General features: G+C 49.8%; 1 protein-coding gene across 3 annotated transcripts in view; it reads right to left on the minus strand.

The window, feature by feature from the left end:
• nbeal2 (neurobeachin-like 2) overlaps nucleotides 1-27,310 on the minus strand; it is a 519,702-nt gene that overhangs the window by 239,556 nt on the left and 252,836 nt on the right. For all 3 annotated transcript variants that reach the window (XM_072468153.1, XM_072468151.1, XM_072468152.1), the window contains exons 6-7: nucleotides 22,101-22,183; nucleotides 7,797-7,882 (exon numbers count right to left, since the gene is read on the minus strand). In XM_072468153.1, the coding sequence (XP_072324254.1) occupies nucleotides 7,797-7,882; nucleotides 22,101-22,183 (169 nt within the window). The remainder of the gene's footprint in view (nucleotides 1-7,796; nucleotides 7,883-22,100; nucleotides 22,184-27,310) is intronic.

Genomic DNA, 27,310 nt, shown 5'->3' on the forward strand with positions numbered 1-27,310 from the left:
TGGCCCAAAAGCTCGCCTTAGGAGACGTTGTACAGGAGTTTCACCCACGAGGCGAACCCTGTTCCCAGCGCAAACCGCTCCAGTACCTCTATGAGGTACTTCTACTCGACTCTGTCAAAGCCTTTTCTGCATTCAGGGAGACGATCACCTCTGGTGTTCTCTCCATGGAAGGGATCATTATTACATTCAGCAGCCGCCTGATGTTTGTAGTTAGCTGCCTACCCTTGACAAAGCCTGTCTGGTCCTCTGCGACCATCTCTGGTACACAGTCCTCCAATCTCTTGGCCAGGACCTTCGCGATTATCTTTGCGTCAACATCGAGTGGCGAAATGGGTCTGTATGATCCACATTCCGTTGCGTTTTTGTCTTTTTTGGGTATCAGCGATATCGTGGCCTGTGTAGGAGGCAGCTTGCCCCTCGCTATCGAGTCTGTGAACATGTTCCGTAGGTGTGGGTCCAGGGCTGGTGCGAATTTCTTATAGAAGTCCGCCGGGAACTCGTTGGGTCCCGGTGCCTTCCCCGCCTGCATGGAGCTGATACCCTCCATGATCTCTCCCAGTTCTATTGGTGCTTCCAGCTCTCCCCATCTATCGTCCCCCACGACTGGCATATCCAGTCCATCGAGGAACCGTTTCATCCCCTTGTCCCCGTTCGGGGGTTCAGATGTGTATAATCCTCGTTAAAAGGTCCCATAGATACATATATACATAGAAGATAGGAGCAGAAGGAGGCCTTTTGGCCGTTCGAGCCTGCTCCGCCATTCATCACGATCTTGGCTGATCATCCAACTCAACAGCCTAATCCTGCTTTCTCCCCATAGACTTTGATCTCATTCTCCCCAAGTACTATATCCAGCCGTCTCTTGAATATATTCAATGTTTCAGCATCAACTACTTCCTGTGGTAATGAATTCACAGGCTCACCACTCTTTGTGTGAAGAAATGTCTCCTCATCTCTGTCCAAAATGGTTTACCCTGGATCCTCAGACTGTGACCACTGGTTCTGGACACACCTATCATTGGCAACATCTTCCCTGCATCTACCCTGTCTAGTCCTGTTAGAATGTTATAAGTTTCTATGAGATCCCCCTTCATTCTTCTGAACTCCAGCGAGAACAATCCCAATCTAGTCAATCTCTCCTCACTTGACAGTCCGCCATCCCTGGAATCAGTCTGGTAAACCTTCGCTGCACTCCCTCGAGAGCAAGAACATCCTTCCTCAGAGAAGGAGACCAAAACTGCACACAATACTCCAAGTGTGGCTGATGTGTTGGGTGTTCTGGATCACATACAGGTCACCAACACTTGATGTAGTGCAACACTATTTTATTAAAAGGTTAACTATTTAAACATACTTGAACTGTGGGTAAATACGATACTAGCTTTAACTAAAGACTTTTGCCTTGTCCTAACCAGTTGATGCACTCAGCACATGGTGAATGTCTGTGTTGCAGGCTGTGAGCTCTGTGCTCGTAGCTAGTTGCTACTGAAATGAGCGGGAACACTGATGCCCCCTGTCGTTATAGTGCGTGTGCTCTCACTGGTGATTGGCTGCGGTGTTGTGTGTGTTGATTGGTCTTGCTGTGTGTCCATCAGTGTGTGTCTGCATCATGATATGCTGGTGTATATTATGACAGTGTCCTCACCAAGGCCCTGGACAATTGCAGCAACAGAACCCTGCTTCTATACTCGAAACCTCTTGCAATGAAGGCCAACATACCATTTGCCTTCTTTACCGTCTGCTGCACCTGCATGCCTACCTTCAGCGAATGGTACAAGGACACCCAGGACCCGCTGCACACTCCCCTCGCCCAATTTACAACCATTCAGGTAGTAATCTGTCAACCTGTTTTTGCTTCCAAAATGAATAAAATCTCGAACGCTCAGATGCTCAATTACCAGTCTGCCTCTGCTGTTCCTCACCTGCGCTATCTCTCTCATGGCTGCCGGCTTTCTCAGCTGGTGAGCAGGTAGGCGGCCAGCCTTTTCCCCGTATTCGTAGAAGGCGCCCGTGTCTGGCGGAGTTAGTGCACTGCTTTCCTGATGGATAGCAGGTTAAAGTCCATCTGTAGCTCTTTCCTCTCTGCCAGAAGTTCTATGGTCAAGGCCTCAGAGTACTTCTGTTGACCTCCAGGATGGAATCAATCAGTTGTTGCTTGATCACCCTCTTTTCCCTGTCTACATGCCTTGTAGGCTATAATCTCTCCCATAATCACCACCTCAGTGCCTCCCAGAGTGGAAGGTGAGACCTCCTCGCTCTGGTTATTTGTGATGTACTCGCTTGTGATATTTTCTGGCAGAAGCCCTTATCGGCCAGGAGGTCCGCGTCCAACCTTCACATGGGGTGCTGGGCTCGGCCCGTCTCCAAACTCACGTCCATGTAGTGTGGAACGTGGTCAGAGATAACTATAGCGGAATATTCAGCTCTTACTATTCCTGGAAGCACCACTTTCCCCACTGCAAAGAAGTCTATTCATGAGTACGCTTTGTGGACCGGTGAAAAAACGAGAATTCCTTCTCACCGGGGTATAAGAACAGCCAAGGGTCCACCGCTCCCATCTGCTCCATGAATGTTCCCAGCTCCCTGTCCTTTTACCCAATCTGGGGTTTGATCGGTCTGTCAGTGGGTCCTGTACACAGTTAAAGTCACCCCCCATGATCAGTTGGTGCGTATCAGCGTCGGGGATTTCCGCCATGGTCTTTTTTTATGACATCTGTGTCGTCCCAGTTGGGCGCGTACATATTTACCAGAACTGCCGGTGCTCCGTGCAGGACACCGCTGACCGTGAAGTACTGTCCCCCTTGGTCCGTAACCGTCCTTGTCACCGTGAATCTCCTCCTCTTGCTAATCCGTATGGCTACTCCCCTAGCCCTCATCCCGTAGTATGAATGGCGCGTTGGTCACACCCAGCCCTTTCTTACCTGCAGTCGGTCCTTCTCCCTCAGGTGTGTCTCCTGCAGGAAGACTATGATGGCTTTCAAACATCTTAGATGGGCTAAAACTCTGATCTTTTCACTGGACCGTTAAATCCCCTGACATTCTAGGTGATAATCCTGGTGGGGGGGTTTCGCAGGATCAACCATACTTACCTGGTGGACATGCCCCTGCATCCCGGGGTCTCCCTTTGTTCGGGGGCCGTCCAAAATGGCCACGGTCTCACCATGAGGTCAGGCCCCTGCGCTCAAAGGTTTCCCTTTGTCCAGGGCACACCCACATTGGCCACCAATTGTGTGTATGCCACATGGGTGTGCCTCTGCATTCAAGGGCTTCCCTGTGCCTCTTCAAAGTGGCTGCTTGTGGCGCCATCGTGTTTACTCAGCCCGTTCCTCGCCCGCCCATGAGAAAACCAACTCATTCTTTCTGTTCTATTTCTTTTGTGCTCTTCCCCCCGCCTCCCCTCCCCATCCCCCCTTCCTGCGCCGCCATTTCTCTGTCTCCCCCATGCTTTGCCATTCCCCGTCCTTGCGTGCATCCCCCCCCCCACAATTGCTCCCCAGCCAGGTGCTCCCTCCCTGCCGGGAGGTGCATTACAGTCCCCCTTGCTTTCTGTCTTCCCGTGCTAGCTACTTACGCTAGTGTGGTGGCTCCCCTCCCTGGTCTAGTCTAGCTCCTACCTTATGCCCGCTGACTGTCTGTACTCCCTGTCTAACCTCTCACCTCCCTTCCCCTGTCCTCGCTTCCTTCTGAGACCCAGTCTCCCTCTTACTATCAGAGTGAGGTAGCACAGTCCTGTGCAAACGTGCTGACAGTCCAATGAGTCTTTGATTTTCCCTTTCACAGTCTTTCTCTGAACAACTCTCATTGCTGCCTTGCCTGTCCCTTATCCAGGCCATTGGCTTGTGCCTTCCTCCGAGGTAAAGTAATGTTCTTTCTTCTGGTATGTGACCCAGAGCCGGACAGCTTGTCTCTTCATCTTGAACTCCTGTTTAAAGAATTCCACCAGCCTCCCAGTTGTACACTGAGATGGTAACGGCGACACAGGGGCCTCTGCCATTTTCTCCCCTCCTGCGACAGAAGGGCCTGACAAGTCAAATGAGGACTCTTTTTTCTATTTGTTCCTCGTGTTATAACCTCCGGACATTTAAAGCTTTCGATTTACGCCACTTTTCTCTCCAAACAACAGGCAAAAGGTGCCAAAAACCAAATCCCCAAACAGGAGCCACCTTATGTGCAATCGTTCACCTTATAACCGCCACTGGATGTCCTTGCCTGGATTGTCTGGCCCTGTCAGATGTCAGCCATTGTGGGAGATTCAACGGTCCAGCCAAAGGTCCATTGACTTTCAGCAGGACCTGATGCGGGAGGCGGACTGGGCAATCGCGTCCAACATGTATTTTGCATGTGCAGTAACTGACTAATAGAAGCACGAGAAGAGTGGGCATAGTGAGTAACTTGGGTAACTTATAGTTACACAAAGTAATGCTTATAAATATGCCTTTTGTTCACTAGAAATAGGAGGGTGCTTGTACCTTTTGTTTGATTGATATGAAATGAGTATGTTTGAGTTTTGAAATGTAACCAGCCCAATTGACACATCTGTAGTCATGTGACTATGCCATGAGGCTGCCTCTGGAGGAAGCCATCTTACGACCACTACAATGAAGAGACAAGACACCAATAAAGACTGTTGTCGTTACACATGAAAACAACACCGCCCTGAACCGGTTGGACCAAATGGGCTGGAGCTTCCATGAAATAGATTAGCTAGGAGTTGTTTGCTAGATTAGTGGAGGAAAATATGATTTAATTTTGCAAATCTATTTCCATTTGTGGAATTTGGCTTTTCAGGTTGATAATAAGCACCCGAGAGATAATCTTACAGATATATCTAAAATAGTTAAGGGGAAGGAAAATAGTAACTGCGATATGAAGAATTCAGAAAGCAATTTTAAGATACAGATCACTAAAGGTGATCAACATATAGATTTCCAGAAAGAATACTTGAGGCAGAACCCAAAATCGTTATCCAAACATTTTGATATTCCGGCGGGATGTGTAAGATCTCCCTCAACAGAGGCGTGAAGATGGCCCAAATGACGTTGCTCATCATAATTATCTTGTGATACATTTTTATAAGTTTCAATGATACAACAATTTTTCTGTGAGATGTTGATAGCAACATAGAAACAGGTTGTTTGTCCCAACCAGTTCATGTTAGTTTTTATCCTCTGCTCGTGCAGTAATCAGGGCTTAAAGGGTTAAATTATGAGACTAGGTTGGATACACTTAGTTTGTATTCCCTTGAGGAGTGATTATTCAAGGTCTTTAAAATGACAGTCATGGTAGGGTAACAACTGTCTATTTCCACAGGTAGAGGAATCAAAAACAAGATGACATCATCTTAAAAATAGATCTAGGCCATTTAGGTGTGAAATCAGGTAGCGATCTGTTCCCAAAAAGTGCTGAGAATCTGCAAATCTCTCCCCAAGAAGGCAACGGATGTTCGGACAATTGACATTTCTGAGCCTGTGACTTTTAGATATTTATTAAAGAATATGGACCAAAGGTAAATAAACAGAATTGAGTACAGCTCAATGGCAGACAGGTTCATAGCTGAATAACCTATACCTGTCCCTGTGCTGCTTCTGCTAATTCCATTTACTCAAGTTATTCCCATACTCGTTTGCACCTATCTAACCCATTTTAAAATGCTGACGTTGGGTGCAATTCAACGACCTTGTTGCACCCAGCGCAGAATTGGGTGCAATGGGTGACTCGCACGTGAGACCCAAACACCGGGTGCCAGGGCATGATCTGGTTCTCTCTCGCTTGGCGAGATCCAACCTGAATATTTATATGAGCTGCAGGACTCACTGGCCGCGCCTGCGAGACTTCGCCAGGGCGTTGTTTAGTAGTAATCAACCCAAATGTGGACTGGGGTAACGGCACCTGGCTAGTCTCCCAGGCCTTTGGAGACCCCTGGGTGTTCGGGGCAAGGCAGGGTGGTACCGTAGCATTCCCCTGGCACCTGGGCACTGCCAGCATGGTATGCTGGCAATGCCCCATGGGCACCCTGGCAGTGCCAGTGTCAGGGCACAGAAAGGGTGCCAAGCTGGAAGTGCCGTGGAACCCATGTGCCAGGTTAGCACGTCCAGGGGTAGTGCGAGGTAGAGGGGGGTCAGGGGGTTCCCTGGGGAGCTTTCCAAAGTTTGGGGGGGGGGGGGGGAGGGAGATTGGGGCTGCACCGATTTGCGAGGAGCATTTCTTGCTGGCAGACTTAGTAGGATGTTTCTCGGCACTGCAGCCATCAAGGAACACCCTGCTGAACGCACCATTCAGCGGACATTAACTTCAGTCCACTGAATCGCGCCCAAGGTCTTTCACGTATGTCAAATATACCCCTTCACTGTCAGGGCTCATTATTTTCATTGAAGCACAATGATGGTTACCTCCTCGCATCAACCTCATCGTTTTCTAAGCTTGGATCTAAACTTTGGCATTGCAATGTGGGTTTGGGTATGCAACTCATGCAGAAATTCAAGGCCAACATGGACTGGGCAGAACATTACCATTTCTGTGCAGTTTAATGAACAGTAAGAAGTCTTACAACATCAGATTAAAGACCAGCAGGTTTATTTCGAATCACTGGCATTTGGAGCACTGCTCCTTCCTCAGGTAGGAGCAGTGCTCCGAAAGCTAGTGATTCGAAACAAACCTGTTGGTCTTCAATCTGATGTTGTAAAACTTCTTCCTGTGCTCACCCTAGTCCAACGCCAGCATCTTCACAACACAGTTTAATGAAGATATGGGTAGGGGAAAGGGCCTGCAGGATGGTGAGCTTGGAGAGGTTTGAATATTTGTAGCGGCACTACTGAAATAGAGAGAGAGAGCGGGGAGGGGAAGGTTACAACAGAGAAACATTGGCCAACATTCCTTCCTCAATCAACATCGGCAGGACCTTGTTGCATATAAAATGATTTCAAAACAATTGATCGGCTGTGATCGATATTCTGGAAATCTAAATATGGGGCGGGACCCGCCGGGTCGGAGAATCGTCGGGGGCTGGCGTGGATCCCGCCCCTGCCGGTTGCCGAATTCTCCGGCACCGGATATTCAACGGGGGTGGGAATCGCGCCGTGCCGGTTGGCGGGCCCCCCCCGGCTATTCTCCGGCCCGCGATGGGCCGAAGTCCCGCTACTGGAATGCCTGTCCCGCCGGCGTGGATTAAACCACCTTTTGAACGGCGGGACAAGGTGGCGCGGGCAGGATCCGGGGCCCTGGGGGGGGGGGTGCTGGGCGATCTGGCCCCGGGGGTGCCCCCACGGTGGCCTGGCCCGCGATCGGGGCCCACCGATCTGCGGGCGGGCCTGTGGCGTGGGGGCACTCTTTTCCTTCCGCCTTCGCCATGGTCTCCACTATGGCGGAGGCGGAAGAGACCCCCTCCACTGCGCATGCACGGGGCTGCCGTGAGCGGTCGCTGACGCTCCCGCGCATGCACCGCACGGCAAAGTCATTTCCGCACCAGCTGGCAGGGCACCAAAGGCCTTTCCCGCCAGCTGGCGGGGCGGAAATCAGTCCGGCGCGGGCCTAGCCCCTCAAGGCGAGGGCTCGGCCCCTCAAGATGCGGAGAATTCCGCACCTCTGGGGCGGCGTGATGCCGGACTGATTCGCGCCGTTTTTGGCGCCGGTCGGCGGACATCGCGCCGATTGCGGAGAATCCCGCCCCTGGTGTCTAAAGTTCTCTCTTTCTTGGAGGAGAGGGGGAACCATGCATCAGATAAACAGCATAAAAGAAAAGGCATTTCAAGGTTGCTATATATTCTAGCTATGGAATCAGTACTCAAGCTTTGCTTTACCTTACTCCCACTGATTATGGCTCCATAGAGATATATCAGTCGCAGATGGATTGTCTTTGGCAAGCTCTGGCTGTTCTTGAAACTTTCTGTGAGGATTGTGAATGAAAACAATAAACATGGGTTAGAGTAATTCCAGGTGGATAAATTGAACTTGTATGACAAAGTCTTCATGGACTCAAGCTCTCTTAACATACACCCATAAGAGAAACACCTGTCACTATTGCGAACAAGCCTTGGCTGCATGTGTATTGGAAACTAGATAGAGACAGTGCATTGCACACAATGTTTCATATACAGCGTAACTAACAGTGTGCTGCACACAGTGGGGATCATTTTGACATGGACTGCTTGTGTAAAATGGCCATCTATTATATATCTTTGCTATTTTCCACTTTCATAGAGGTCATTGTAAATTAGAATCAGGAGGGACGTATAGAGGGTTGGCTCATCTAATATCACAAGTTTCATCCCATCACCAAATCAAAATTACTCCTTCCTCCCTCACATCACACACTGGAAAGTGCATAGAAGGAATACTTTTAAATTCCATCGCCAGGCAAAACATTAATGTTAGTGAATCAGCAGCCTGTTTTGCACCTTTCCTGATTTGTCTTTCTGTTGAAGTTTCAGCTCTGTGTTAGCCTGCCTGTAATACATCCCAGGTCTTGGTATCCTGTTTGCTGGACATTCCCAGGCCTGTTATAGAATCTCTGCATGCAAAAGGAGGACATTCAGCCTGTCAAGTCTGCACCGACTCTCTGAAAGAGCACCCTACCTAGGCCCACTCCTCCGCAAACCCATCTAATCTTTTGGACAGTAAGGAACAATTTAGCATGGCCAATCCACTCAACCTACAACCAAAGAGAAAATGCTGGAAATTCTCAGCAGGTCTGGCAGTATCTGTAGGGAGAGAAAAGAGCTAACATTTCGAGTCCAGATTGGATTGGATTTGTCACGTGTACCGAGGTACAGTGAAAAGTATTTTTCTGCGAGCAGCTTGCAGATCATTAAGTAAAAGGGAAGAAAAGAAAATACATAATAGGGCAACACAATGTATACAATGTAACTACATAAGCACCGGCATCGGATGAAGCATACAGGGTGTAGTGTTAATGAGGTCAGTCCATAAGAGGGTCATGTAGAAGTCTGGTGACAGTGGGGAAGAAACTGTTTTTGAGTCTGTTTGTGCACGTTCTCAGACTTCTGGATGTCCTGCCTGATGGAAGAAGTTGGAAGAGTGATAAGCCGGGTGGGAGGGGTCTTTGATTATGCTGCCCGCTTTCCCCAGGCAGCGGGAGGTGTAGATGGAGTCAATGGATGGGAGGCAGGTTCGTGTGATGGACTGGGCGGTGTTCACGACTCTCTGAAGTTTCTTGTGGTCCTGGGCCGAGCAGTTGCCATACCAGGCTGTGATGCAGCCCGGTAGGATGCTTTCTATGGTGCATCTGTAAAAGTTGGTGAGGGTTAATGTGGGCATGACAAAGTTCCTTAGTTTCCTGAGGAAGTATAGGCGCTGTTGTGCTTTCTTGGTGGTAGCATCGACGTGGGTGGACCAGGACAGATTTTTGGAGATGTGCACCCCTAGGAATTTGAAACTGCTAACCATCTCCACTTCAGCCCCGTTGATGCTGACAGGGGTGTGTACAGTACTTTGCTTCCTGAAGTCAATGACCAGCTCTTTAGTTTTGCTGGCATTGAGGGAGAGATTGTTATCGCTGCACCACTCCACTAGGTTCTCAATCTCCCTCCTGTATTCTGACTCGTCGTTATTCGAGATCCGGCCCACTATGGTCAGATCAACCTTTTGTCAAAGCTAAAAGACATAGAAAGTGGAAAATGATCTTTCATTCTCTCACCCCACAGTATAAATATTTCCCACTTTCTATGTCTTTTAAGCTTTGGCAAAGGGTCATCTGGACTCAAAACGTCAGCTCTTTTCTCTCCCCAGAGATGCTACCAGACCTGCTGAGATTTTCCAGCATTTTCTCTTTGGTATCAGATTCCAGCATCTGCAGTAATTTGTTTTATCCACCTAAGCTACACATTTTGGGACTGTGGGAGGAAACCAGAGCACCTGGAGGAAACACATGCAGCCACAGGGAGAAAGTGCAAACTCCACACAGGCAGTACCCAAGGTTGTAATTGAACCCAACGGGTCCCTGGCGCTGTGAGACAGCAGTGGTAACCACTGTGCCACCATGCTGCTCTGTATCCTGTACCAAAGATACTCCCAGCCTTCTCTTACACTAGGTGCTTAATGTACTCTAAGCTACCTCTTATTCTGCCCATTTCTAATTTGCCTGGAGAAGGTGGTGTTGAACCACTGTGTCGACCGCTGCAGTCTATCTTGTGTGGGTACACCATGTTTTACTGGGCAGCAGTAATCTCGGTGTTTCTATGTGCTTCAGAGGCTTGAGCCAATCTCCAGCAGGTACCCCAAAGCAAAGTACCACCAGTGGTGTTTTGACAAGATTGCTAAAATCCTGTGGGCAGAAAAGGTGATCCAATAGTGGCATCCTCTAGAATCATAGAACTTACAGTGCAGAAGGAGGCCTTGGAAATCCTTGGAAAAGCACCCTACCTAAGCCCACACCTCCACCCTATCCCCGTTACTCCACCTAACCTTTTTAGACACGAAGGGCAATTGAGCATGACCAATCCATCTAACCTGCACATCTTTAGACTGAGAGAGGAATCCGGAGCACTCAAAGGAAACCCACGCTGACACGGGGGAAACGTGCAGACTCCGCACAGACAGTCTGCCGAGCCGGGAATCGAACCCGGGACCCTGGAGTTGTGAAGCAGCAATGCTGACCACTGTGCTACCAAGCCAACATGTCCAACATTGAGGTGCTATTCCCTCCAAACCAGCTCTGCTAGGCAGGACACGTCATTCGTATGCCTGACACCAGACTCCCGAAGCAGCTGCTCTAGTTGGAACCCATGGCAGGAGACGCCCAGGAGGAAAATGGAACACTTTAGGGATGTCCTTAATGTATCCATGAAGAGTTCAATCATCCCCACAAACTCAAAGGAGTCTCAGGCTTGTGACTGACAAAAATGGAGAAGATTCATTTAGGAAGACACCTAATACATTATGCGACTTCATTAGGGACATACAGAGGTGAAGTCGAAGTATCAGAAAGAGACAATCAACCTCCCAAAAACTCATCTACCCGACCATCCAAGCACCACCTGCCCGACGTGTCAGAACCTGCAGGTTGCGCATTGGGCTTAAAAGCCATCTCAGAGCCCAAAATGAAATGGAAATAATTCTGACAGACTATCTAAGAAGAGTATTAGATACACCTACAGTGATGTGAGGGAGGGAGTGCCATATTTCTGACTGAGTCATAGTGAAGAAATAGCGATTTAGCTCCTAGCTAAGATGCTGTGTGGCTTAGAGGGAAACCTGCTGCCTGTCATGATATTCAAACACACACATCATGATGGACACACCAACAGACAAATCAGAACACACAACACCACAACCAATCACACACAAAGACAGGAACCATATAAAAGCACGAACACGACACCTGGTGGACAGTAGGTCTGGGGACAAGGACACGGACACGACCTGTTTTAACATCACAAACAGGGAATCCCCACGTGCAGAGTATCAAGACAAAACTGTACATAGAAAGTTTAAATAAAATAGCGTTGTACCATATACAACCGTGTTGGCTCATCTGTGTGTCAGAACGCCCAACACCACACTGCCTTGCCTGCTACGTGGTAGAGATCAACCGTTTGGAAAGTGATGTAAAAGGACGATTGGCGCATTGCTGCAGTGGATTTTGGAGATGGTACATACTGCTGTCCTTGTGTGAAAGACAGCACGTCGTCATGGGCCCCGGTTGCATATGCCTCACGAGCCATGACCCCTACCGAACAGCGCTACGCGCAAATAGAAAAAGAATGCCTGGGCTTGTTAACTGGACTGGACAAGTTCCACGACTATGTGTATGGTCTTCCACGATTTACGGTTGAAACTGACCACCGCCCCCTGGTCAACATCATTAACAAAGACCTGAACGACATGACCCCTCGCCTCCAGCGCATCTTACTTAAACTCAGGAGGTATGATTTCGAACTGATCTACACTCCGGGGAAGGATCTCATCGTGGCGGACATGCTCTCCCGAGCAGTGAGCACACCACCAGATGCGGAGGGGTTCATGCGTCAAATTGAGGCACATGTGACTCTGACAGCAGCAAATCTGCCAGCTGATGACCCAAGTCTGGCCCACATACGCGCAGAGACGGCGACTGACCCCCTTCTACAGCGAGTGATGCGCCACATGGCGGAAGAGTGGCTCAAAGGGCAGTGCCCCCAGTTTTATAATGTGCGAGATGACCTTACCAACATAGACGGGGTCCTTATGAAATTAGACAGGATTATTATTCCGCACAGATTGCGCCAGATGATTCTTAATCAATTACACGAAGGCCACTTGGGCGTCGAAAAATGCAGACGAAGGGCCCGAGAGGCGGTATATTGGCCGAGTATTAATGAAGACATAGCCAACATGGTGCTCAATTGCACAACCTGTCAGAGGTTTCAGCCGGCGCAACCTCCGGAGACGCTTCTACCACACGAGTTGGTGACGTCCCCCTGGGCGAAGGTGGGTGTTGACCTATTTCACGCGCTCGGCAGAGATTACATCATTATTATAGATTACTTCTCAAACTACCCGGAAGTCATGCCTCTACATGATCTGACGTCGTCCGCAGTCATTGGGGCCTGCAAGGAAACATTTGCTCGCCATGGCATTCCAAGGACTGTCATGTCAGACAATGGACCCTGTTTCGCCAGCCGTGAATGGTCATCCTTTGCCGCAGCATATGGTTTCACTCATGTGACATCCAGCCCTCTACATCCACAGTCGAATGGGAAGGCAGAGAAGGGCGTCCACATTGCCAAGCGGCTCCTGTGCAAGGCGGCTGCTGCCGGATCGGACTTTAACCTCGCCTTGCTGGCCTATCGATCGGCCCCGCTTTCCACGGGTCTCTCGCCAGCGCAGCTCCTAATGGGTCGCTCCCTCAGGACGACGGTACCATCCATCCTGGCACCAACAACAGGCCATGAGACGGTTCTTCGTAACATGCAAATGCAGCGTGATCGCCAGAAAAGTCAGTACGACACATGAGCGACGGACCTGCCCCCCCTGTCCTCCGGAGACAAAGTACGCGTCCACCAACCGTATGGTGGCTGGTCAGCACCGGCCGAAGTCCTCCGAAGTGTGGCTCCCCGCTCGTTCCTGATTCGCATGCCGGATGGTTCAGTGCGTCGCCGCAATCGGCGCGCCCTTCTCCGACTTCCACTCTCGCAGCCACACAGTACACACACGCCAGATCCTCAACAGTCTTCCGAGGATGACTTTGTGGAGCTGCCGCAGATCACGCCCTCTCCATCGCCACCCATGGCCAGGCTTGCACATCAGCCGGTGGTTTTTGACCCACCCTTGAGGCGGTCAACCCGAACTCGTCGCAAGCCCATTAGACTGGACTTATAACACCGTTCATATGTTCAAAAAGCTACACGCTTCTGTATTATAACCTGTTGTTGTTTATCGTTCCAGATATCGTCTGACTGGACCACTGTTCAAGTTTTTTTTCTCGTTCGCATTCATGTTCTGTTATGGTACAACCTTGTTCATGTGACGCACCCAACATCGCCCCATGTAAATAGTTACGTCATATGCACATGCTGTACACAACACACACACACTCTTAGATGCACTCACGACACGATTATATTTATTACCACGTAGGCACATATCTTTGTAAAAAGGGGGGGGATGTCATGATATTCAAACACACACGTCATGATGGACACACCAACAGACAAATCAGAACACACAACACCACAACCAATCACACACAAAGACAGGAACCGTATAAAAGCACGAACACGACACCTGGTGGACAGTAGGTCTGGGGACAAGGACACGGACACGACCTGTTTTAACATCACAAACAGGGAATCCCCACGTGCAGAGTATCAAGACAAAACTGTACATAGAAAGTTTAAATAAAATAGCGTTGTACCATATACAACCGTGTTGGCTCATCTGTGTGTCAGAACGCCCAACACCACACTGCCTTGCCTGCTACGTGGTAGAGATCAACCGTTTGGAAAGTGATGTAAAAGGACGATTGGCGCATTGCTGCAGTGGATTTTGGAGATGGTACATACTGCTGTCCTTGTGTGATGGCGGTGGAAGGAGTGAATTTTTAAGGTGATGGATGGGGTGCCTTTTAAATGCGCTGCATTGCCCTGATGGTGTCAAGTTTGTTGAGTGTCATTGGAACTGCACTCATCCTGGCAGGTGAGTCATAGAGGTGCAGCATAGCAAGATGCTTTTTGGCCCATGGTGTCTGTGCCAGTCATTGAGCACCTAGAATCATAGAATCACTCTGTATTCTTATCCCATTTCCAGCACTTGGTCCATAACTATGTATGCGATAATATTTCAAGTGCTCATCGAAATGCTTCCTAACTATTGTGAATGTACCTGTCTATACCACCCTGTCAGGCAGCGAGTTCCAGATTTCAACTACCCTCTGGGTGAATAAGTAGTTCCTCAAATCTCCTCTAAATCTCCTTTCCCTTACCTTAAATCTATGTCCCCAGGTTAATGACCTCTCAATTAAGGGGTAAAGTTTCTTCCTATCGACCCTATCAATGTCCTTCCTAATTTTGTACACCTCAATCAGGTCTCCCCTCAGTTTTCTCTGCACTAAGGAAAGCAATCCCACCCTAATCAGTCTCCCTTCATAGACAAAATGCTCCAGCCCACGCAACATTCAGTGAATCTTCTCTGCAACCTTCCCAATGCAATCACCACCCTTCCTATAGTGCAGTGATTGTCAAACTCGGTGGCGCAACCCGCAGGTGGGTTGCGGGCAGGTGTCGGGAGGGTCACAGTGCCGTCCTTCGCGGCGCTCACGATCGCACAAATCCGTGCGCAACAGCCGCAGCAGCCGGCTTTTAATAACGCCGGCTGCAAGCGAGCGTCAAAATGGCCGGGAACATGTAAAAAAATTGCGGCCGCATTGCGCATGCGCCCCGATGATTGGGCACGCAAGCACAGTGCGGCCGCATTTTCTTTTACATGTTCCCGGCCATTTTGAAGGCCGCTTGCAGCCGGCGTTATTAATAGCCGGCTGCTGCAGAGACGCAGAAGATTTAAAATTTTTTTTTACCTAATCTTCTTGCCTAAAGGGAGGCAGAGAGCAGATCACGCCCCCTGAACATCGACATCACGTGCTTTGGGTGCAATTGCGATTCCTCCATTTTGTTAGCAGCAAACAAGCAACAGGACAGTAAAATTTAAAATGGATCGTTTTGTTATAAGGAAGAGAGGGCCAGAGACACAAACAGGCCAGGGTCCCACAACTAAACCTGCTGGAGAGACTGGCTCAGGAGAATCCACAGCAGGACAAAGCAGTGTTGTGTGAGCTGTTCAGGAGGGTCCACAGCAGGACAAAGCAGTGCTGGTGTGAGCTGTTCAAGAGGGTCCACACCAGGACAAAGCAGTGGTGATGTGAGCTCCAGGGCCTTTGCTGAACAGCCCATTAAGAAGAAACTGAAATCAGTCACAAAGCAGTATAAAGATGACTTTTTAAGGTATGGATTTATTAATTGTGCCAATACAAATCAGGATGCAAGGAGCATGTGCATTATATGCAGGGAAGTGCTGGCAAATGGAAGTTTATAACCCTCAAAACTTCAAAGGCATTTGAAGACAAAGCATGACGAGTTCGAGGACAAACCTCTTGATTTTTTTCAAAGGATGCAATGAGAACTTAAATCGTCAGCTCAAGTCCTCAGCAGAAATGTTACACTGAACGACAAAGTACAATTAGCCTCTTACATGGTAGCTTACCGTGCAGCTAAAGAAAAAATGCCCCACACTGTAGCAGAGAGATTAATTCTCCCTGCAGCATTAGAAATAGTTTGTACGGTCATAGATGAGAGGTTTGTTGAAAAAGTGAAATGCATCCCACTTAGTGATAGCACAGCGGCTCGCCGAATTTCTGATATTGCTGAGAATTTAGAAGCCCAGCTTATTTCTCATTTAAAAACAGTGCAAGCATTCTCAATACAACTGGATGAAAGTACAGACATTTCAGATTATGCAACCAAGCTAGGTTACATTAGGTATGTTTGGCACAATGAATTTGTTGAAGATTTGCTGTGTTACCTTACTTTAGCAACCCACACAACTGACGCAGAAATTTTTGACGTTTTGAATAGTTTTGTGGTTGGAAAGTGCGCGCTCGACTGGGGTAATTGCAGAGGAATCACAAGTAATGGAGCAGTCAACATGAAAAACAGGAGTTATAGTCAGTATTAAGGAGCCAGCTGGTCAGGACATTGTTTGGAATAATTGTTTTATTCACCGTGAGGCACTGGCATTGAAAGGAATTCCATCCAATCTTGAATTGCTGTTCTGCCTATCTGACTAGCCCGTCTATATCACCCTGTAATCCACGGTTTTCCAGTGGCTGCCCACGCATGAAGAGGAATGGTGTGAGCTGAAAGCAAAGCTCACCACAGCCCCGGTTCTAGCGTTCTTCAACCCAACCAAGGAAACCAAGATATCGACAGATGCAAGCCAGGACGGCATTTGGGCGGTGCTCCTTCAGCGAGATGACTCCTCGTCCTGGGCTCCAGTGGCGTATGCCTCCAGGGCCATGATGCCCACTGAGCAACGGTACGCTCAGATTGAGAAGGAGTGTCTGGGCCTCCTGAAAGGGATAGTCAAGTTTCACGACTACGTTTACGGCCTGCCAAAATTCACGGTAGAAACAGACCATCGGCCTCTAGTCCATATAATCCAGAAGGATTTAAATGACATGACACCCCGGTTACAGCGAATTCTTCTTAAGCTACGCCACTACGACTTTGAACTTGTATACACGCCAGGCAAAGAGCTGATCGTTGCAGATGCCCTATCCAGCATCCAGGAGGGCTTCTTAAAACAATATGTAGACAGTCCAACTAGGGAAGGGGCTGTACTGGACCTGGTATTGGGGAATGAGCCCGGCCAGGTGGTAGAAGCTTCAGTAGGGGAGCATTTCGGGAACAGTGACCACAATTCAGTAAGTTTTAAAGTACTGGTGGACAAGGGCAAGAGTGGTCCTACGGTGAATGTGCTGAATTGGGGGAAGGCTAATTATTACAATATTAGGCGGGAACTGAAGAACATAGATTGGGGGCGGATGTTTGAGGGTAAATCAATATCTGACATGTGGGAGGCTTTCATGTGTCAGTTGAAAGGAATTCAGGACCGGCATGTTCCTGTGAGGAAGAAGGATAAATACGGCAATTTTCAGGAACTTTGGATAGCAAGAGATATTGTAGGCCTCGTCAAAAAGAAAAAGGAGGCATTTGTCAGGGCTTAAAGGCTGGGAACAGACGAAGCCTGTGTGGAATATAAGGAAAGTAGGAAGGAACTTAAACAAGGAGTCAGGAGGGCTAGAAGCGGTCACGAAAAGTCATTGGCAAATAGGGTTAAGGAAAATCCCAAGGCTTTTTACACGTACATAAAAAGCAAGAGGGTAGCCAGGGAAAGGGTTGGCCCACTGAAAGATAGGCACTATGTGTGGAGCCAGAGGAAATGGGCGAGGTATTAAATGAATACTTTGCATCAGTGTTCACCAAAGAGAAGGAATTGGTAGATGTTGAGTCCGAAGAAGGGTGTGTAGATAGCCTGGGTCACATTGAGATCCAAAAAGACAAGGGGCGAAATTCTCCCCAAAAAACGGCGCCAATCAGACGGGCATCGCGCCGGCCCAAAGGTGCGGAATGCTCCGCATCTTTGGCGGCCTAGCCCCAACATTGAGGGGCTAGGCCGACGCCGGAGGGATTTCCGCCCCGCCAGCTGGCGGAAATGGCGTTTGTTGCCCCGCCAGCTGGCGCGGAAATGCGGCGCATGCGCGGGAGCGTCAGCGGCCACTGACAGTTTCCCGGTGCATGCGCGGGAGCGTCAGCGGGCGCCGACAATTTCCCGCGCATGCGCAGTGGGGAGAGTCTCTTCCGCCTCCGCCATGGTGGAGGCCGTGGCGGAGGCGGAAGGGAAAGAGTGCCCCCACGGCACAGGCCCTCCCGCGGATCGGTGGGCCCCGATCGCGGGCCAGGCCATCGTGGGGGCACCCCCCGGGGTCAGATCGCCCCGCGCCCCCCCCCCCCAGGACCCCGGAGTCCACCCACGCCGCCTGGTCCCGCCGGTAAATACCAGGTTTGATTTACGCCGGCGGGACAGGCAATTTCTGGGCGGGACTTCGGCCCATCCGGGCCGGAGAATTGAGCGGGGGGTCCCGCCAACCGGCGCGGCCCGATTCCCGCCCCCGCCCAATCTCCGGTACCGGAGACTTTGGCGGGGGCGGGGGCTGGATTCACGGCGGCCAACGGCCATTCTCCGAACCGGCGGGGGGTCGGAGAATGACGCCCAAGGTGTTGGGCGTCTTGAAAAATATGATGGGATCTACCCCAGAATACTGAAGGAGGCTAGAGAGGAAATTGCTGAGGCCTTGACAGAAATCTTTGGATCCTCACTGTCTTCAGGTAATGTCCCGGAGGACTGGAGAATAGCCAATGTTGTTCCTCTGTTTAAGAAGGGTAGCAAGGATAATCCAGGGAACTACAGGCCGGTGAGCCTTACGTCAGTGGTAGGGAAATTACTGGAGAGAATTCTTCGAGACAGGATCTACTCCCATTTGGAAGCAAATGGATGTATTAGTGAGAGGCAGCATGGTTTTGTGAAGGGGAGGTCGTGTCTCACTAACTTGATAGAGTTTTTCGAGAAGGTCACAAAGATGATTGATGCAGGTAGGGCAGTGGATGTTGTCTATATGGACTTCAGTAAGGCCTTTGACAAGGTCCCTCATGGTAGACTAGTACAAAAGGTGAAGTCACACGGGATCAGGGGTGAGCTGGCAAGGTGGATACAGAACTGGCTAGGTCATAGAAGGCAGGGAGTAGCAATGGAAGGATGCTTTTCTAATTGGAGGGCTGTGACCAGTGGTGTTCCACAGGGATCAGTGCTGGGACCTTTGCTCTTTGTAGTATATATAAATGATTTGGAGGAAATTGTAACTGGTCTGATTAGTAAGTTTGCAGACGACACAAAGGTTGGTGGAATTGCGGATAGCGATGAGGACTATCAGAGGATACAGCAGGATTTAGATTGTTTGGAGACTTGGGCGGAGAGATGGCAGATGGAGTTTAATCCGGACAAATGTGAGGTAATGCATTTTGGAAGGTCTAATGCAGGTAGGGAATATACAGTGAGTGGTAGAACCCTCAAGAGTATTGAAAGTCAGAGAGATCTAGGTGTACAGGTCCACAGGTCACTGAAAGGAGCAACACAGGCGGAGAAGGTAGTCAAGAAGGCATACGGCATGCTTGCCTTCATTGGCTAGGGCATTGAGTCTAAGAATTGGCAAGTCATGTTGCAGATGTATAGAACCTTAGTTAGGCCACACTTGGAGTATAGTGTTCAATTCTGGTCGCCACATACCAGAAGGATATGGAGGCTTTAGAGATGGTGCAGAAGAGATTTACCAGAATGTTGCCTGGAATGGAGGGCATTAGCTATGAGGAGCGGTTGAATAAACTCGGTTTATTCTCACTGGAACAACGGAGGTTGAGGGGCGACCTGATCGAAGTCTACAAAATTATGAGGGGCATAGATAGAGTGGATAGTCAGAGGCTTTTCCCCAGGGTAGAGGGGTCAATTACTAGGGGGCATAGGTTTAAGGTGTGAGGGGCAAGGTTTAGAGTAGATGTACGAGGCAAGTGTTTTTACATAGAGGGTATTGGGTGCCTGGAACTCGCTACCGGAGGAGGTGGTGGAAGCAGGGACGATAGTGACATTTAAGGGGCATCTTGACAAACACATGAATAGGATGGGAATAGAGGGATATGGACCCAGGAAGTGTAGAAGATTGTAGTTTAGTCGGGCAGCATGGTCGGCACGGGCTTGGAGGGCCGAAGGGCCTGTTCCTGTGCTGTACTTTTCTTTGTTCTTTGTTCTATTACCACACCGTGTGAACAAAGTGACTTCATCTGCCACATAGAAGCGCAAGTGCAGTTGTGTGCCATCAACTTTCCGGCCTCTGACGAACGGGTTATCCAAATTCGTGAGGAGACGGCCCAGGATCCTCTGCTGCAGCGTGTGATGCAGCACCTTACCAATGGCTGGCAGAAGGGACAATGTCCCCAGTTCTATAACGTAAAAGATGAACTGATGGTGGTGAAGGGAATCCTTCTGAAATTCGACAGGATCGTAATTCCTCAGAGCATGCGGGCTATGGTGCTGGGCCAACTCCATGAGGGTCACCTTGGGGTCGAGAAATGTCGACGCAGAGCTCGGAAGGCGGTCTATTGGCCGGGCATCAGCCAGGACATTGCCGGCACAGTCCTCAACTGCCCTACCTATCAGAAGTTTCAACCAGCTCAACCCAAGGAAACGCTGCAACAGCACGAGGTCGTGACCTCTCCGTGGTCCAAAGTAGGTGTAGAACTTTTCCACGCCAAGGGGTGTGACTATGTACTCCTGGTCGACTACTTCTCCAGTTACCCAGAAGTGGTGAAACTGTCCGACCTCACGTCGAAGGCGGTAATCAAAGCCTGCAAAGAAACGTTCACCAGGCATGGGATTCCGCTCACGGTAATGAGCGACAATGGTCCTTGCTTTTATAGCCAGGAATGGTCTGACTTTGCACAGTCCTACAACTTCCGTCACGTAACATCCAGTCCCCACTCCCCGCAGTCAAACGGGAAGGCCGAGAAAGGGGTCCATATTGTAAAGCGGTTGCTGTGCAAAGCTGCAGACTCAGGCTCCGACTTCAACCTGGCGATGCTGGCATACAGGGCAACCCCACTGTCCACTGGGTTGTCTCCAGCGCAGATGCTCATGAATCGCACTCTGAGGACCACAGTTCCAGCCATCCACGTTCCAGACCTTGACCATCTCACGGTCTTACAGAAAATGCTGCAGTCATGGGCCCAACAGAAGGCCACATACGATGCTCATGCCACGGATCTACCCGAGCTGGCCCCAACTGATCATGTTCGTGTCCAGTTGCCTGAGGGCGGCTGGTCAGCCACAGCTGTTGTGATCAAACAAGTGGCCCCAAGATCGTTCCTTGTCCGTATGGCTGATGGCTCCCTGCTACGGTGCAACAGACGGGCATTGCGAAGAGTTCCACACCCGCTACCTGACCGAAGTGCCCCGCCACCTGCGATGCTTCCTCCGGACGTACGCTGCCACGAGACCACCGATCTACCAGCAATCCTGCCAGCCCATGCAACCACTGCGATGGCAGCGATCCCGCCTATTACGTGCAGGCGGCTCCTGATCCACCACTGCGGCGATCGACAAGAATTCGTCGCCCACCACAACGACTGAATCTGTAGACTGAACTTTTGTACATTTTGTGACTTCAGCGATTTAACCTCTATAAATATTGTTTTGTTTGCCATGTATCTGCACTATCGACACCTTCCTTTGTATATACGTTCATTTAGACACCTTTTGTATATAGTCAGGCATATATACATATATATATAGATACGAATGCACACCTTAGTATTTATGTATCTAAACAAAAAAGTGAGGGGATGTCATAATATCCAGTCATGTATATAATGAGATGCAGACAGGCAGTGATTGACATACAGGATGACCAGTAAGCACACAACACAGTGCAGCCAATCACCGGACAGGACGCTATCACTATAAAGCCAGAGGGCACTAGGTTTCCCGCTCTCTCGGGACCCAGCCACTGAGAAAGTCAGAGTCCATGAGCTAGCAAGTGCAAACACCATGCGGTAGCTAGTAAGTCTGGTCAGGCTATTACAAGGTCTCCAGTCAGTTCAGTATAGTGTCAACCCACAGCTGAACATGTATATCAGTTCTATCGTTGAATAAAAGAGTGTTGGATCTTCTCCAGTGTTAGACGTCTGTTTCCAGCTTCCCTGCATCGAGTGCCATCCACATCGAACCTACCCGCCTAACACATCACCACTGACCTGTTCTTGTAGTCATAATGTTTATCCTATGTATTTATATGTCTGGTCCAGTTCAGTTTCTGGTCAATGGCAACCCACAGGATGTTGAGGATTGAATGATGGTAATGCCATTGAACTTTTTGGGGAGATGGTTACATTCTCGCTTGTTGGAAATTACCATTGACCAGCATTTGTGTGGCGCGAATGTTATACTTAACACAATCACAACCCTCTGCTACCCCCTCTGCTACTGTCAGAGTTCCCAGATTTACTTACCATGGAAGAATGTGTCGAATTCCTGAGGTAAAACAGCTGGTGCAAATTTATATTTACTCCTTTCCATGGAACTAATAATCTCTCTGAAACCAAAAAGATTGGCAGAGTTAGGTTTTTGAGAGGTTCCATGCTAACGGCTAAACTTTGCAAGCATATCAACAATCTCATTTTCAGACCTGCTTATGAATCCCACCGAACAAAATTATGAGGGGCATCGACAGAGTGGATAGTCAGAGGCTTTTCCCCGGGGTAGAGGGGTCAATTACTAGGGGGCATAGGTTTAAGGTGAGAGGGGCAAGGTTTAGAGTAGATGTACGAGGCAAGTTTTTTACGCAGAGTATAGTGGGAGCCTGGAACTCGCTACCGGAGGAGGTGGTGGAAGCAGGGACGATAGTGACATTTAAGGGGCATCTTGACAAATACATGAATAGGATGGGTATAGAGGGATACGGACCCAGGAAGTGTAGAAGATTGCAGTTTAGTCGGGCAGCATGGTCGGCAGGGGCTTGGAGGGCCGAAGGGCCTGTTCCTGTGCTGTACATTTCTTTGATGTGGAGATGCCGGCGTAGGACTGGGGTGAGCACAGTACGAAGTCTTACAACACCAGGTTAAAGTCCAACAGGTTTGTTTCGACGTCACTAGCTTTCGGAGCGCAGCTCCTTCCTCAGGTGAATGCAGAGGTCTGTTCCAGAAACACAGATATAGACAAATTCAAAGATGCCAAACAATGCTTGGAATGCGAGCATTAGCAGGTGATTAAATCTTTACAGATCCAGAGATGGGGTAACCCCAGGTTAAAGAGGTGTGAATTGTACCAAGCCAGGACAGTTGGTAGGGTTTCGCAGGCCAGATGGTGGGGGATGAATGTAATGCGACATGAATCCCAGGTCCCGGTTGAGGCCGCACTCATGTGTGCGGAACTTGGCTATATGTTTCTGCTCGGCGATTCTGCATTGTCGCGGGTCCCCATCTCTGGATCTGTAAAGATTTAATCACCTGCTAATGCTCGCATTCCTAGCATTGTTTGGCATCTTTGAATTTGTCTATATATGTGTTTCTGGAACAGACCTCTTCATTCACCTGAGGAAGGAGCAGCGCTCCGAAAGCTATTGACATCAAAACAAACCTGTTGGACTTTAACCTGGTGTTGTAAGACTTCGTACTGTACATTTCTTTGTTCTTTGTTCTATACCAGCAGCAACTGTATCGGTCCGAGCCCCCACTGGAGGAGGGAGGGATGGGCCGCTTTCTGGACCAACTGAGGTTTCCAAAGGTGGAGGAGGGACTGGTGGCGGGATTGGGGGCCCCGATTGGGCTGGAGGAGCTGGCGGAAGGGATAGGGAGCATGCAGGCCGGGAAGGCACCGGGGCCGGACGGTTTCCCGGTCGAATTCTACAAAAAATATGTGGACCTGTTGGGCCCGCTGTTAGTTAGGACCTTCAATGAGGCAAGGGAGGGGGGGGGCTTTACCCCCGACGATGTCCCGGGCACTGATCTCCTTGATCCTGAAGCGGGAAAAGGATCCCCTGCAGTGTGGGTCTTACAGGCCGATTTTGTTGTTAAACGTAGATGCCAAGGTCCTGGCGAAGGTCTTAGCCACGAGAATTGAGGATTGTGTGCCGCAGGTGATCCACGAAGACCACACGGGGTTCGTGAAGGGGATGCAGTTGAACGCGAATGTGCGGAGGCTCCTGAACGTCATTATGATGCCGGTGAGGGAGGGGGAGGCGGAGATAGTGGTGGCGATGGATGCTGAGAAGGCCTTCGATAGGGTAGAGTGGGGGTACTTGTGGGAGGTGCTGAAGAGGTTCGGGTTTGGGGAGGGGTTTGTCAGGTGGGTTAGGCTGTTGTATGAGGTCCCGATGGCGAGTGTGGCCACGAACAAGAGGAGGTCCGAGTACTTTTGTTTGCACCGAGGGACGAGGCAGGAGTGTCCCCTGTTCCCCCTGCTCTTCGCACTGGCGATTGAACCCCTGGCTATGGCACTGAGGGAGTCGAGGAACTGGAGGGTGTTGGTGCGGGGTGGGGAGGAGCATAATTTGTCGCTCTATGCGGACGACTTGCTGCTATATGTGGCGGACCCGGTGGGGGGAATGCTGGAGGTAATGAGGATCCTCAGGGAGTTCGGGGATTTCTCAGGGTACAAGCTCAACATGGGGAAGAGCGAGTTGTTCGTGGTTCACCCAGGGGACCAGGAGAGGGGGATTGGCGAGCTCCCACTAAAAAGGGCGGAGAGGAGCTTCAGGTATTTGGGGGTCCAGGTGGCCAGGAGCTGGGGGGCCCTGCATAGACTTAATTTCACGAGGCTAGTGGAGCAAATGGAGGAGGATTTCAAGAGGTGGGACGCGTTGCCGCTGTCCCTGGCGGGTAGGGTGCAGTCAGTTAAGCTGACGGTGCTCCCAAGGATTTTGTTCCTGTTCCAGTGCCTCCCCATTCTTATCCCGAAGACCTTCTTTAGGCGGGTCAACAGGAGCATAGCGAGGTTTGTGTGGGCGCAAGGGACTCCAAGGGTGAGAAGGGTGTTCCTGGAGCGGAGTAGGGATGGGGGGAGGGGGGCTGGCACTACCCAACCTCTGTGGGTACTACTGGGCCGCCAATGTGGCGATGGTGCGCAAGTGGGTGATGGTGGGGGAGGGGGCTGCATGGAAGAGGCTGGAGACGGCGTCTTGTGTGGGCACGAGTCTGGAGGCGCTGGCAACGGCACCGCTGCCGCTCCCTCCAAGGAGGTATACCACGAGCCCGGTACTGGCGGCTACCCTCAAAATCTGGGGGCAGTGGAGGCGGCACAGGAGGGGAAGTGAGGGCCTCGGTGTGGACCCCAATATGGGGGAACCACCGGTTTGTCCCAGGGAGAATAGATGGAGGGTTTTTGGGGTGGCACAGGGCAGGGATAAGAAGGTTGGGGGACCAGTTTGTGGATGGGAAGTTCGCGAGCCTGGGTGAGCTGGTGGAGAAGTATGGGCTCCCCCCGGGGAACACCTTTAGGTATTTACAGGTAAGGGCGTTTGGCAGGCGGCAAGTGGTGGAATTCCCGCGGCTGCTACCACACACAGTACAGGACAGGGGGCTCTCGGGGGGGGGGGGGGGGGGGGGGTTTGGAGAGGGGAAGATCTCGGCAACTTACCAGGTGATGCAGGAGGAGGAGGAGGCCTCGGTGGTGGAGTTGAAAGGTAAGTGGGAGGAGGAATTGGGAGAGGAGATCGAAGAGGGGACGTGGGCAGATGCCCTAGGGAGGGTGAACTCTTCCTCTTCGTGCGCGAGGCTCAGCCTCATACAGTTTAAGGTGCTGCACAGGACACACATGATTGGGACAAGGATGAGCCGGATCTTTGGGGGTGAGGACAGGTGTGTTAGGTGCTCAGGGAGCCCAGCAAATCAGACCCATATGTTCAGGGCATGCCCAGCGCTGGAGGAATTTTGGAAGGGCGTAGCGAGGACGGTGCCGGGGGTGGTAGGATCCAGGGTCAAACCGGGCTGGGGGCTCACAATATTTGGGGTTGCAGGGGAGCTGGGAGTGCAGGAGGGGAAAGAGGCCTGTATTCTGGCCTTTGCATCCCTGGTAGCCCGGCGAAGGATTCTTCTTCAGTGGAAGGATGCGAGGCCCCCCCAAGCGTGGAATCCTGGATCAACGCTATGTCGGGGTTTATTAAATTGGAGAGGGTGAAATTCGCCTTAAGAGGATTGGTACAAGGGCTCTTCAGGCGGTGGCAACCGTTCTTGGACTTCCTGGCAGACAATGGTCAGCAGCAGCAACCCGGGGGGGGGGGGGGGGGGGGGTTCAATTTTATTTTTGTTTGTTTACACTGGGGGATCTGAGGGGGCGTATATATTTGCTATGTTTGCTTTGTGTTAATTCGGGGTGTTAATTTATTATTTATGTATAGGAGGGAGGGGGGCACGGGGCTGTTTTATTTTGCGCTGTATTTAATTCTATTGGGTTCCTTTTTCATTTTGTTGTTGATATTTTGTGAAAACCTCAATAAAATTTTTTAAACATTTTTTTTAAAGATGATTCATCTCCGGCGGGAGAACATAAGTCTCCCAAACAGAGAATTCCCACCCTTATTTATTAATTCTCAGGATGTAGGTGTCATTAGCAATGTCAATATTTATTGAGCATTTCTGGTTTGATGCAACTGAGTGACCCTTTTCTGATGAAGGCATCAGTCCAACAGTAATGCTGTGAATCAATCTTTTCCAGTCATAAACCTCCATTGAAGCACTTCAGTACTCAATGAAGGCTGACGCTTGAGTGCAGGTTCTTTTTGGATATTTGATAAAGCAAAGGCCCCCATCTACCCACTCAGGTGGGGATGGGCAACAGAAATGCTGGCCTCGCCAGTGATGCCCACGTCCCATGAACTATATTGTTCAAGCAAAGAAGAGCAAAGTTTTCCTGCTGTCCTGGTAGACAATTATTCTTCGACCATACAACAGCATAAAAAGGGAACCCAAAACTCTATTATAAATAATAAAAGGGTAATCAATGGGTAAGGCTATTTAGAGGCTAAAAGGAATTTCTTATGGAGACAGAGTGTAACATCAGTACTTTGCACCTGTCTTCAGTAAGGAGGCACATACTGCCTATGTCACAGTAAAGGTGCAGGCAATGAAAATGGACAGGACAGAAATAGTAAGAGAAAGTAACAAAAACGTTGACACTGGTCATTGTAGAAAATCCACCCATTCCAGATGGGATGAGGGAAGTAAGCGTGGAAAGTGTGGATCCTCGAGCTACAATTTTCCAATCCTCATCAGATATGGGAGTGTGCCAGAGGATTGAAGGATTACAAACATTACCACCCAGTTTAAAGAAAGGGGAGAGAAATAAATCCAGAAATTACAGGCCTATCGGTCGAATGTCGATGGTGGGGAAACCTTTAGTCAAATTATTCCAAGAGAAAATTATCGGCACTTGGAAAAGTATGAATCAATAAATTAAAACCGGCACAGATTTTATTGGTAAGGGTAGTGCAGTGCAGTAATTATGTTATATGCAATGACAATCCAGTAGTTTGGGCTAATAATCTGAAGAATCGAGTTCAAATTCCAACATAAGGCTTTGAAAATTAGAATCCATTCAACTACTTCTTAATATTAAAAAGCAGTTATCAGGGCAGCATGGTGGCGCAGTGGTTAGCATTGCTGCCTCACGGCGCCAAGGTCCCAGTTTCGATCCCGGCTCTGGGTCACTGACCGTGTGGAGTTTG

Source organism: Scyliorhinus torazame, chromosome 11, assembly GCF_047496885.1.
Source record: "Scyliorhinus torazame isolate Kashiwa2021f chromosome 11, sScyTor2.1, whole genome shotgun sequence".
Classification (NCBI taxonomy): Eukaryota; Metazoa; Chordata; class Chondrichthyes; order Carcharhiniformes; family Scyliorhinidae; genus Scyliorhinus; species Scyliorhinus torazame.